Source organism: Micropterus salmoides, unplaced genomic scaffold (assembly GCF_014851395.1).
Source record: "Micropterus salmoides isolate LMB-PRFRI ecotype aquatic unplaced genomic scaffold, ASM1485139v1 Ms_hic_scaffold_2, whole genome shotgun sequence".
NCBI classification, from domain to species: Eukaryota; Metazoa; Chordata; class Actinopteri; order Centrarchiformes; family Centrarchidae; genus Micropterus; species Micropterus salmoides.
The window spans coordinates 12,991,075-13,003,855 of NW_024041150.1; the positions used below are offsets into that span (position 1 = coordinate 12,991,075).

General features: G+C 41.3%; 1 protein-coding gene across 6 annotated transcripts in view; it reads right to left on the bottom strand.

Moving 5' to 3' along the window:
• The window catches only part of pde5ab (phosphodiesterase 5A, cGMP-specific, b), a 112,224-nt gene that overhangs the window by 78,833 nt on the left and 20,610 nt on the right, over window positions 1-12,781 (bottom strand). For 4 of the 6 annotated variants that reach the window (XM_038731236.1, XM_038731233.1, XM_038731232.1 and 1 more), the window contains 2 exons: window positions 2,009-2,534; window positions 635-808 (listed from right to left, as the gene is read on the bottom strand). In XM_038731236.1, coding sequence (XP_038587164.1) covers window positions 635-808; window positions 2,009-2,534 — 700 coding nt within the window. Of the gene's footprint in view, window positions 1-634; window positions 809-2,008; window positions 2,535-6,284; window positions 6,549-12,781 lie in introns of those variants that run through there. The other 2 variants (XM_038731235.1, XM_038731234.1) reach the window with 1 other exon arrangement.

Genomic DNA, 12,781 nt, shown 5'->3' on the forward strand with positions numbered 1-12,781 from the left:
CCCCTGAAGCTCATTGATGCAAATGTTGTATCTTGTTTGTTTAAAATATACATAAAAGAAATGTAATTTTTTTGGTTTTAGGGGAGTAATGTGCTGGAACTATTTCCTGGCCAACAACAGTTCATCCTTCACCAAGAAATAATAATGGCATGTAACTCTCCACAAAAGATGAGTATAAACCATACCATTGGTAACAGATTTCAAAGTCAGGTTGGTTTGATCAATGACAGTGAGTGAAGTGGCAGTGAGGGACATTCTGTTGAAACCTGATCACTCAGAAAGTCAGAACCCTGAAACTGTCTGGGGTCAAAATGTCACCAGACACTCTGCAGCTACTGAGTGAAAGAGAAGAATTGTGAAGAGTGTGTGTGTGTGTGTGTGTGTGTGTGTGTGTGTGTGTGTGTGTGTGTGTGTGTGTGTGTGTGTATGTGTGGTGAAGATGAACCCTCCAGAGGAGCGCTTTGACCTATTTGCCCATCTTTGATGCCCCCTCTCCCCCCTCAAGTCTGTGCTGTGTCAGCAAAAACCCATCACATGTACCCAAAGCAAACACACGCCTGTTTCAGCACACCAGCATTAACGCTGACCCCTGTAATGTCAAATAAAATGAGACAAAACCTTGTGATTTTCTCACCTCGTAAGCGTTCTTGATATTTAGCGGCTGTCCTGTGGCGGCTACATGACCCACAATGCCCTTGTTCCACTCCAGCCGGATGCAGCTACTGGAGGACTCCTCCAGTGTGGATCCCTCGGCTACGTCGAACAGGCGGCTGACCAAGAACTTCCTGTTGGAGCTGTCCTCGCCCACCTGGGACCACACACACACACAAGCACAGAAAGCAGGATGTGGTCACACGACTGATTCAAAACAGGAAAATAGATGGTTTAGGGAAAGTTACATGTTATGAGGATTTGTTCAAGGTTTTCTTTGTGCAACGGACAGAAGTAATATAAATTAGATGATCATCCATCCATCCATCATCAATCCTGCGTACAGGGTCGCGGGGAAGTAGATGATCAATAGTTTTATATTAACAATGGCTCAAATAATTACAGTATGTTTGGTGAGAAAGGTGTCTTTTGTTACTTTTCAATCATTGTGTTGGTTTTCTGACATACTATCTCTCTCATCATCTTCAGTTGCAGTAGCAGCTGTCAGCTGTTTTAAGCAAACAGTTTGGAAGCCACATAATGGAGAAGGGCACCATATGAAAATTAAACTGAAGTCATATGCAGCATTTAAAATACAGAATTTGTGAATAAACATACTGTAAGTCTGAGACTGTAAGAGAAAATAATTTAAAGCTGCAATAATCAGTCATTTTATATAAACGAAGGCATGTTTGAAGTTTAACTAAGTGATTGGTTTCATCTGGCTGGTCCAATAGATAGAATTGGGTATCATCAGCATAAAAATGAAATCTTATGGAGTGTTTCCTGATAATACTGTCAAAAGAAAGTGTATGTAAGGTGAAAAAGACTGGTTCAAGCACAGAACCATGTGCAACTCAGTGACTATTTAAGGTCTGCATATGTGCCACAAATTCAGGTAACTTTGCCATGCTGGCGTTACAATTGACCTATCTTGCAATTTTAACAAAAGTGAAAAATAATTTGTTTATCCACCCCATGATTCAGATCACTTTTTCCCCAATCCTGCTGACAGACAATCAAACAAACAAATGGCACTGAAAACATAACCCCTTTGGTGGAGTCAAGTAAGCTATAGAAAGGCAGAAGACTGGCACTAACACAACAAACTAACACTTCAATTTGTCTGAAAAACTATTTTATAAAAGTAGTAAACAATAGTTATAAATAACTGGAGCTTTTTCATTCAGCAGTTTGAGCGAGAGCTGAGATGTAAGAATGTTGGTGGTTTTAAGATGTTAAACCTGCACCCAGATATACTGTAGAGGTCTATGTATCACTTCTTCTTGCTCTGACTGGTGACAGTGCTCACGTTTAACCAGTTAGAATAATAGTTTGTCACGCAGCTCTTTCGTACCAGGAACAGTGAGTAGCGGTCTGCGGCAATCAGCTCGTTAATGTGGAGGAAGATCTTGTGGCAGAGTGCTGTCACATCCAGATGACTTGACACGTCCTTAACCAGCTCCAGCAGCCTGGCGCAACGGTCACCCCCACTGCCACTTCCTGCCCCGCTGTATCCACCTCCATTACCGACACCACCCTCACCCATCAGAGAGCCCCGAAGAGAGACAGTCCCGGGGTCTGCGTCGCTCAGAAATGTCAGAGAGCCCTCAGAGTCTTTAACCACGATGGGTCTGAGTGGGCGGTCGAACTCTGACGCTGAGATTTTGCGTGTCGGGGTGCCGGGGGCCGGGCTGGGGACAGTGGCTGGGGACGGGCAGCGGTTGTCCAGGAGGCTGAGGGTGGGTGGGAGGATTGTGGTGGAAGAAGGGAGACCGGGGTCTGTGGAGGACTGGTGGGCCCGGTGCTGTGAAGGATTTTCTTTGGAGGCAGATGGCTGGATGGAGTGAACTCGCTCAGCAAACCAGGAATTCACCATCTCCCTATCAAAAGAAAGAACTGCATCAGATACACAGCTGTACAGACACACTATCTTCTGTCACAGTATGACAGTTACAGATTTACTCTAGGTTAGTGTCAGGAAAGATAAAAGAGAGCTCATATTGACCGAATGAGTAAATATACATGACAACCCACTGGTTGGTGGAAGACAATGATCAGAGTTATGTTACTAATCAACCCCCGAAATCCCACAAGAACACAAATTCTCATCTGTTCCTTCACCACAACAAAAACAGACATCTATCAAAAACAGTTTGCCATTTAAAGGCTCTGTCAAGGCAAAGACAGAGGAAAAATGCCAAATTAAGATGAGATGGTGGATGGAACAACGTGGGCAACAAGGACAGTAAACTCTGTAGAGAGAGCAGGATGTGAATCACCTTCATAAGAGTGAGGATTATGAAATAAGTGGTGCTACCATTTGCTTGGCATTTTCAGACATTAAAAAAATATATATTATTTTTCCAGCTCACACACTTGATGGTCTTGATTCCAGTAAAAACGTCACATGCTTACAATAAATCTTCATGACAATGACAGGCTGCAACTGGTTCCAACAGCAAACAATTGCAATAGTTAAATCTTGTTTGTACCCAACCAAAACCAACCAAGAGGTGGTGTTTCTAGAGAAGGCTGTTTCCATTCTAACAACACCTCTAATGGCTACCTTAGGATTTCTTGTTGTCTGGAAGGTTTCAGTGCAATTGTGGTTTGAAACACAAGTTTTATTGAGGTCAAATCAGGTTTTTACATAAGACCATGTGACCTGCAGAACAGCTGTCGCTGTGGCTTCAAGTGGCAACGGCAGGATAATAGCAAAATAAATTTCCATTCATTTTTATTTATTAAGATTCTATTAAGTAAGTTGCTTAAAAGGCGCAGTCATCAATATTTCAATATTTACAATGGATCAAATGACTATGATGTGAAAGGTGTAACTCATGGAGTCAAACCAACAGATAATTATCACCCAACTCTGCAGTTTCCCTTCAGTTCTAAGGAGTTTTGTTACGTGTCTTTCTGCTCTGTGTTTCGGTTTTACAGCTCATAGCTTTACTGTAGTGGTTCACTCACCGCTGTCATCAACCTTGTTTTCAGGAGAAACATGCAGCTATTTAAACTAATAAAGCCACTGTACACAGCAGACAGACAAAGTTAGGTACAGTGAAGGAAAAGGGAATATTGGACTTTCATCAGGTGGACACAAACACAACTCCAAATGAATGCTAATGTTGCTCTACAACGGTGGCATATGTAATAAGGCAACTGTTTGCTAACATGTCCAAATCAACAACATATAAGGTGATAATATGTCAATATTACACTAGGCCAAAAGCAGGACACGAAAAAATACATTTCTCCTCTTGTTTGTATTAAAACCACTAAAATGTTTTCTGTGTCATGCTAACACAAAGCAGAAGTGTAACTGAAAAAAGAGAAATAATGTCATCAATCTTTTGTTTGTTTGTTGTCGTACACACTATGCCTTGCTACTGCTGTAACACTGAGAATTTCCCTGTTGTGGGATTAATAAAGGAATTTTAAATGAAATAGTAACTCAGTTATGTCAGTCACACAACAATATCTATGTAAAGTTTGCTAACATTAGCCACCATAAGCTAATGGTCATACCAGACCAAGTAAGGCTGTAGGAGCAAAACCCTCAAGTGCACTGAATTGATTTTATTGCTTATGAATTTTGCATTTTTAAGACAAAGAATTTGCTAGTGTGGCTTCACATGTAGCGTGGGGCCAAAGATATACCCAATGTTATAAAAGTAAAACAATTAACTTCAGGTTTAGAGAACTTCCTAACGATTACCACTAAATTATTTGCTAAAAATTCTAACTTTACAAGTAAAAGCTTGTCACGAGCTGGAACACGAGCCCTCTCCCATCCACCACTTTGTAGTCAAGTCTTCTCCAAATAATCCTTTCCTGATGGGGAAACAGATTTTTCCTTTGCCTCACTTTTTAGGCACATTATATGCATCTCAAAACATTTTACAAAATTGCAAGAGCAAGCTAAAATTAAACTTTGTGCCAGTGACAGCTCTTAGCAGTAATAACAGTAACAAAACAGCAAACGTGGGCACTGATTCAAACTGACTGACTATTTCATAACTGGAGCGTGTTTAAGAGAAATGTAAAAGTGAAATCATTTCTGTAGATGTAATGTTAATGATTGTGGGTAATAAAAGTGAATGCAGGCAAAGTGTATATTATGAGGATATGTGCTGTAACAAATGTAGTGTGTGTGTGTGTGTGTGTTTGTGTGTTTGTGTGTTTGTGTGTGTGTGTGTGTGTGTGTGTATGTGTATGTGTGTGTGTGTCAGACAGTCTGTATGTTTGTGTGTGAACAGTAAATTGGATGCGATCACGGAGAAGCCCTTGAATCAGCAAACACGTCGTCTAATCAAAAACTCCTGCAACATGAACACGCACACGCATGCTCTTATCTGCTTCGGCTCTTGTTTTCAAACATGCTGAAGGTCATGTGACTCATTCTGATGTTTTTTACGTCAGTCAAAGGATCTGTTCACCTGAGAGGAAGGCCAACACAGAGGCGCTGGCTATGAAATTAACCACGGTATCTTGGGCTCCACACCAGGCAAATAAAACTTGGAGAGCCACAGAGAATGGGCTCTTATCTGACTGCAGTGTGTTAGAGCCAGTCAGGTTGAGTTCTCCTTACTCCATCTCCCATTGAGCTGCCTGCTTCCCCACAGTGCTGACCCTAATGTATCCAGTGGAGGTGTGGCTGAATCAATACCGCTCTAAGAAATGCTTCTCAACCAGAATGGCAGAAAGGCTGATGTGCGCAAACCTCTTGGCCGAGCCAATCAACTTTTTTTTGCTTTCGTAATGCGGTCAAAAGCAGCAGGGGAGGGAAAAATATGTCCCCTGACAATGCGTTTTGTGGAAAATATTTTGAGATGATGATGGGAATGAGATCTTGTTTGTTGCAGTTATTGTATAAAAGCTAAGTTGCCATAGTGGTTGAAGTGGACAAATGGCTCTGAAGGGGTTTTTCACTAAAACAAACACAGACCTAAAGTGTCCTGATGAAGTGCGGCCATGTTGATGAAATGCCCAGATAAACCTGCTGCAAAAAATGCCTTATATAGCTGCTACTGCCAGAGAAAGACCGATTTGGAATCTATGTTTGCATAAGAAGTTAGATGGCTAAGTTGCTCAGAGCCACACACACAAGGAGGCTGCAACAGAAAAACAAAACATCATTTCATTTAAGGCACAGGCACCTCTATGTGGAAGGCTTGTATGATTATCACCAAAGGCCCAGTTGACTGTGTGCACTGACAATTAAACAGAATTGGCAGTAAAAGTTAATGATTAAAGTGCCCTGAGCAATTCTCAGAGCTGTTACTGATTGTGAAGTGGATGGCGAAATGAAATGGAGCTGAGATGTGAGAGCAACTTGCAGTGTGAATCAGCTGTGCAGGTAAACTACCTGAGCAGGGTCACAAGGTTTCCACTTCTACTGGAGAGGATGCTACTGTTCGATGTGATCAGTGCAGGTTATACAGCCAGAGAGGTGAAGTGATAATAAAAACAATCAAAACTGACAGAGGGAATTCAAGTGTTCCTGACTGAGTGTGGTGCTGCACACCAGAGCAAACTTCCCTCTGGATACTGCACTCCCATTCATCAGGCTGCACATAAATAAAGAAAATCAGGTTAAATGTCTCTCCCACTACGTCCGCTTTTACCTTGACGCCTTCCTGATAAAGTAGGAGTGGGTGAACTCCAAGTGGTCGTCCAGCCACGCTTCCATCCTCTCGCTGTCCGGGGAACAGCAGTCCTCCATGGCGAAAAGGCGACAACAGTCTCCCACTGTGAGCTCCGGTTACGGGCTACATCTATACACAGAAAACCCGGTAGCGAATAACGTCCACGGAGAGAGACAGAGAGAGCGCTGCTCAAAGACGGGGCTGCTCAGGGGCCGGTCGGTCGGTGCGCGCGGAAAGCGGTGACTGCGCGCTTCCTAGTTGGTGAAGCGACTATTGCAGGTTTGGAGAGAGAGAGAGAGAGAGAGAGAGAGAGAGAGAGAGAGAGAGAGCAGCTCCACGCCACGATGAAGAACGCTACAAATAAGCCCTCAACAAAAACCATAGAGACAACATACACAGCTTGGTTCCTAAGATTTTTAATACAGCCTATTGGACACTATAGACAAACGGTCCATATGGGAACATAGCCTGGAGACTGGGGGGAAAATGAAACGTCCCAATATGTGGTATTTAAAATGGTTTTGTTTTTTCAATTCAATGTACTTTATTGTAATGACTTATAAATACCAAAGCATATTTAGAAAAAAAAAGAATTTAAACAAAAAAAGCTATTATGCTTATGGCTCAATCCAGACTGGTTATATAATCAAACAATTTTTGCGAACATTAAAGGATCACTCCAGTCATTTAGTATTGCACTTTCATATATCCTGTTATAGCCTGGATGTACAAGAGACAGATTGAAAAAGGAATGGTTAAGATCAACACAGCAGAAACCAGATGCCCTGACCTTAAGTCCATGTCATGCTCCAAAAATAATGGGTATTACATTACCCATAATGCTATAGTGTATTTAGTTTGACTCATCCTGCCTGGTAATAATCTAAATTAGATTAGATTCTACTTCATTGTCCACCTTAGTGGAAATTTGTCTTTGATTTCTCCAAAAGATAGAATCCCACCACAGCTATCATTATCACAGCGTTAAGAATGCAAAACAATTAAGAATACCACACAGCACCAGTAGTTTACCACAGTAACAACAATTGTGCCATGAGCAGCAACAGTAGCAGGTGCAAATAAGGTAGGTTGCAGCCTATAAGAAAACACAGTCATTTTGCATTCAGTGCCTCCATGGCAGGGAGAACAAAAGATCTCTTATTTATATGTTTTGGCTTTCCCTCGGGACCCTCTCACACCCACTAAACTAGTGGGTGTGAGAGTCTACAGATATCTGACCACCAAATACCAGAATCCCACCGTCTTTCAAACTCCACTTCCAGAGTTTGTAACGCAGGCTTGGTGTTAACAGGTCCTGGTCTCTGAGCCATGATGACATCACTATGGCAGCCACAGGGCTTACTTACTCTGATTTGACAAAAATAAAAAATAAAGGGTTTTTGGCCAAAACTTGCCAAAGGGGTCCATTAACATCCATAAAAAGGAGCAACGTTTTCACCCCCCCCCCCCCCCCCCCCCCCAACCTGTTCTGCTTGCCGTACAAAGCTTCTCCAGTGTCTCGCCTGGTGCTTTATCTGAAATGAATCATGGCAATGAAGCATGCATCCTGAATGGGACCAAGAAAGTTTGCTTTTTTCTGATGTTTGAGTAAAAGTGAGTGAAATTTATGATACTGCACCACTACACTTCACTAGCGATGACAGAATAGCATGCATTGTGTGTATTTATTAAAGTGAACTAGTGCATGCATGAAATACACATCAATAATAACCTAATTTTATGCATGATCCATAATGATGTAGATACATAAAAATATAAGTGCATGGCTTAAATAACATATTGTCAATATTTTGGAGAGGTTGGGTCCAGTATCACATGCTTAGGGTAAAGTTTTTTTAGTGGCTTAAAAATATACTGACGCATCGTCAAGACCCGTTGGCAGATGTAGGATATTTAACAGAAAAGTCTATTTAAGGAGGTAGCTTGGGTGGACAGTGGGCCAGAATCCAGACTTTCACCCAGGAGATCAGTGTTCCTTTCCCGTGTGAAACAAAAAGTTAACATTTAATGTTTTTATTTAAGTTACAGAGGTTACGTATGTTGCATAAGTTACACAAGTTATTTAACTTACGAAACATAAGTGACATTAATACCTTTATTTTAACCCCAACCCTGATCTTTTCCTAAACCTAACAAAGTAGTTTTGGTGCCTAAACCTAACCAAATTGCAACATTTTTGGATATTAAAGGCCCCTACTAATATACACCAGAGGGTAACTGTAGAGAAGACTTTTACTAAAAATTACTGTTTTAGCTACAACCTGGGTTCGGGTTTGGTTGCAGAACTCTAGTTTAGGGTAAAGCCGGTTTAAGTGAGTGACTTGAGTTTAATTTCTGTCCTCTGTTCCTCTCTACAGTAATCATCTGATGATTATTTTAGCAGCTGCATTTCTTATACAACCATCCCAACAAACTCAAAACTTAAAGGACATGGTTAACCTAGTTTAGCATAAAGAGTTGAAGCATGGAGAAACAGCTACCCTGACTTTACCTGAAGAGTAAAACATCTTCCAATACCTCTACAGATAGAACCTGTTAATAAACTAGCTTTATAGGAGTTGTTGGCCTGTTTCTGAACTTTGTACAGAGCCTAGCTGTTTTCCCCTGTGTCCCATCTTTGAGATAAGCTATCTTTAACATGTCCTAACTCCAGCTACATACTTAATACAGACAACAGAATGGTATCAATCTTTTGTTTTTCCAAAAATGAGAAAATGAAAAGTGGAAAACTATAGGTGAAGGGGTTTAAAATCAGCCCAAGATAGTATAGAATCCCTCTAAAATTACTACTGAGCAACCATGGACACCTGAACCCTGGTGTGGTATTACAGGAAATTAAAGTCCCAACAGAGAACCACACATACTCAGAAGTCTGTATGCAAATATTACAGGATGTTATGCACACATCCCCTGCTGCAAAAAGCATTTTAATAAAAATACCAACCCTTAAGCGTTTCTCTATCCTGATTTATCTTGACTTTTACACCATGATGCATGTTACATTAATTTATCATCTTCAGGGAATAAGCCATGCAAAAGTTTTCATTCATTTTAGATATTTGGTTTATACAATGCTGATTCAGATTGGCTAAAAAGTAGTCCTTTTAACCCCAGTACTGCAGTACTGCAGTAATGAATTCCCTAAAAAGAGGCAGATGGCTCCAATTTCTCACACTCCTGTAGGGAGCAGACACAGACAAAGCAAATATTAACTGTGAGTGGTTTTAGAGACGAGTATATGGAGAAACACTGAATACTTTATTACATTAAAAAAGTCAATCATTGAGATTGAAACACCGGTTGGGATTTAGAGGTGGAGTAAATAGAATATATTGATTTCCTTTGAGAGGGCAAAATCTTCTCAAATCTACAATCATATCATTCGATTCTCTTTTGAACTTGTTCAAACTGTAGACTGTAATTAAGGCGCTAATTCAGAATAAACAATTTATAATAAACCCTAGCAGTAATTAACTTTCCAATTACCCTGTGAATCACATAGCTGGAGGAGCGCAGGCTTTTATTGATGAAGTCTAATGGCTTTCAGCCTGTGTCTGTCCACGCTGTGGTGGTCTCCAGTGTCCTCCCAGCTGGGCACTTGGCCCCCGCCGGTGGTGTTACCTTACCAGCAGATGGTAGCTGGTGATCCCAGGGGGGGAATCCACCCGCAGCATCCCAACCCCCTCCAAGCCTCGCACCAACCCCACAGCACAGCCAATCAGAGACAACCTAGCCTCTAGTCAGTCTAATGGTGAGATGGAGAAGGAGGGGGACACATAAATAGATACATCTTCCCTCTTGTTCTGATCTGTGTACTGTCTTCCTGAGGTTTCTTCCTTTTCCATTATCTCTTCAGTGTGTTTCATCTGTACGTTGTTGGTCCTGTACATTTTATGTCCTGTGTATGTTGGCTATAGCAGCCGTTCTGTTGAAACTCCTGTTTAACGCTGTTGAAGGATGACACCTAACGCCTGTCAATTTTTAGTTTATGTACTTTTTATTGCACCACGCAGCCTCTAATATAAAATACTAAAGACATTCATTTCTTGTGAATATTTCTTTGTATTGTACTTTTCCAGTATGTATGCAGTCCACCCTTAAATAACCAAACAGCTGACAAGATGGATTAGCAGCTTAAATTTGCCAATAGCAACCTCCACTTAAAATGACCAAACAGCCTACAGCCTTGAGGGTGTACTTAAGCATCGTTGCTTTGAGCTAAATGCTAACATAAGCATGTAAGCAAGCTTACAATGAAAATGTTAACATGCTGGTGTTTAGGGCTGTTTACCACAGCTTGCTCACATTTGCTAAGTGGCACTAAACACAAAGTACAGTTGAGGCTGTCCAAAGCTTTCAGTTTTATTAAATAGATTGAGCTGCAGGGGGCGCTACATGGATGGGGGATAACCAAAGTCATTAGGATTCATCTTCTGGGAACCATGAATGTCTAAACCAAACAAATCCATCTAACTAACCTCTTCCAAGCAAAGATCACTTTTCATGTCAAAATAAAAGATCTATCTAATATGCACAGTTGTGCACTGAAGCTACAAACTTGGGTGACAAATACAATGCATTTTTGCACCACTTTTGATTCAACTCTAAGAAAGTAATTGCTGAAAATGAACAAATTAATTTTTTAATTGACTTGGAACTCATAGCTCCAACATCGACAGGTCGGTATTGATCTTCACCAAAGTGGTGGACTGATCGCCAGACTGACCGACAGTGATCCCAGGTATGCTTGTGAGCATGACACTGGAATCATTTATTTCATGTACCTCATAGGTGTGCATCAAACTCAGTTAGTTATTCTGCTTTAGAATGTGAAACCTCCCTCAGGCTCTTTGACATTTTCAGTTCCTTTTCATTTGTTTCTGAGCCAAGCTGGTCACAACTTGTCTGCAGGACCCAGGTTTTCCCTCTGTAACTATGCATCTCCAGCGTTGTCTAAACAATAACCGAAAAGTATAAAAACATATTACAAAAGTACTGTCATAGTAGAACTGTAAAAGTGGTGAATATACAGAATTTGAATTGCATGGTGCTGCACAAAAGCAGAATGCAGCATCTGAAAGGAAACTCCTGTGGTCAGCGCTGACATAGTTGAAGGGCTTTCTCTAACAGACTGGTCAGGGAGCGTGTGCAGTATCTGTACGAGAAAGGGAGTGAATCCAGTAGAGAGAAGTGTTGGTGAGACACATGTTTGTGTGTTGGTAGAGGAGTGTCTGAAAGGCAACAATGATATCTGTGGAATTAAAAAAGTAGAGTTATTTTGTGGCAAAATCAATGTTTGCAAGTGTTTTAATATGACCTATATGCCAGTATCTGGCCCAACAATGGAGTTTGTCATTTCTTGGAAAACAATAAAAAATGTTGACTCATCCTGCATCCTGGACTCGTGGGCGTGTATTAATTTTGAGTCAAGTGAAAGTCTTCTTCGGTTTATATGACGTTACCCGACTGTTTCTGGGGGCCGGACCGGGTATCAATGATTACTGTACTAAAACATAACCAGATCATATTTTATGGAAAACACATTTTCTGGTTTTCCCTCTCATGTCTTCCAGCTGCTCTGCTTCAGCTCCATGGGCATCACTTTGTGGTTAAAAGTGGTGGGGACTTTTAAGGATTTTGAGCATTAAACACTTAATTTCCTGCATTCTGGAGACATTTTCTGCACCAATTTATGGTGGAAATGTCTTTATTTATATAAAGGTGAATTTAATGCAGCATTCTGTGAATTGTTTTTCTACAGCTTCAGCTATCAACTCTCAATGACTTATGGAGCGTCCTGATGGATAGTTAGCTTTACTTGTAGCTAAAGTACCTGGCAAGTGCTGCTAACTAGCTGCTGTTTTCAAGTTAGCTCAATTAGCTGTGCAGCTAGTGGTCATATTAGCTGACTCTGCCCAGACTGGAAGCTCGGAGTGCCAATGGAGTGTTTACCAGCTTTTTAGCAAGGCACTAGCTCTAGCTCTAGCAGGCAAAGTGACCGCACTCAGCAGCGCCCCAATGAACACGGCCTGACTGGGACTGAGATCCCAGCCTGTAGACACAGCCGAGTGACTAAACTGCTCACGAAGAAGGCACGTTCACCACATGCTTTACTTCTACTATTCTCTGAATCTGCAGTGGGAGGCTGCCTGAAAGCTGAGGGGAGTCCAGTCTGGTTTTGTCTCGACTCGCATCCAATTTTATAAAACCCTGCTCTTCCAAACGAGAAGCAACAGCCCAACCAATGGCATTAGGTGCACAAGTTGCATGTACGCACCCCCTATTTCTCATGGACCCAAAAGAACTGGTATGGCTGAGCACAAAAAATGTGTTTAGAATATTTCAATAAAGATAATACTGTCAGTTCAAGCTAGCGGCTTTCCATGTGAGTTGGTTCCTTCATCTTCAACAGTTTGGTTCAGAAAAATATCTAAAATACAATCTGATCAGCTTGC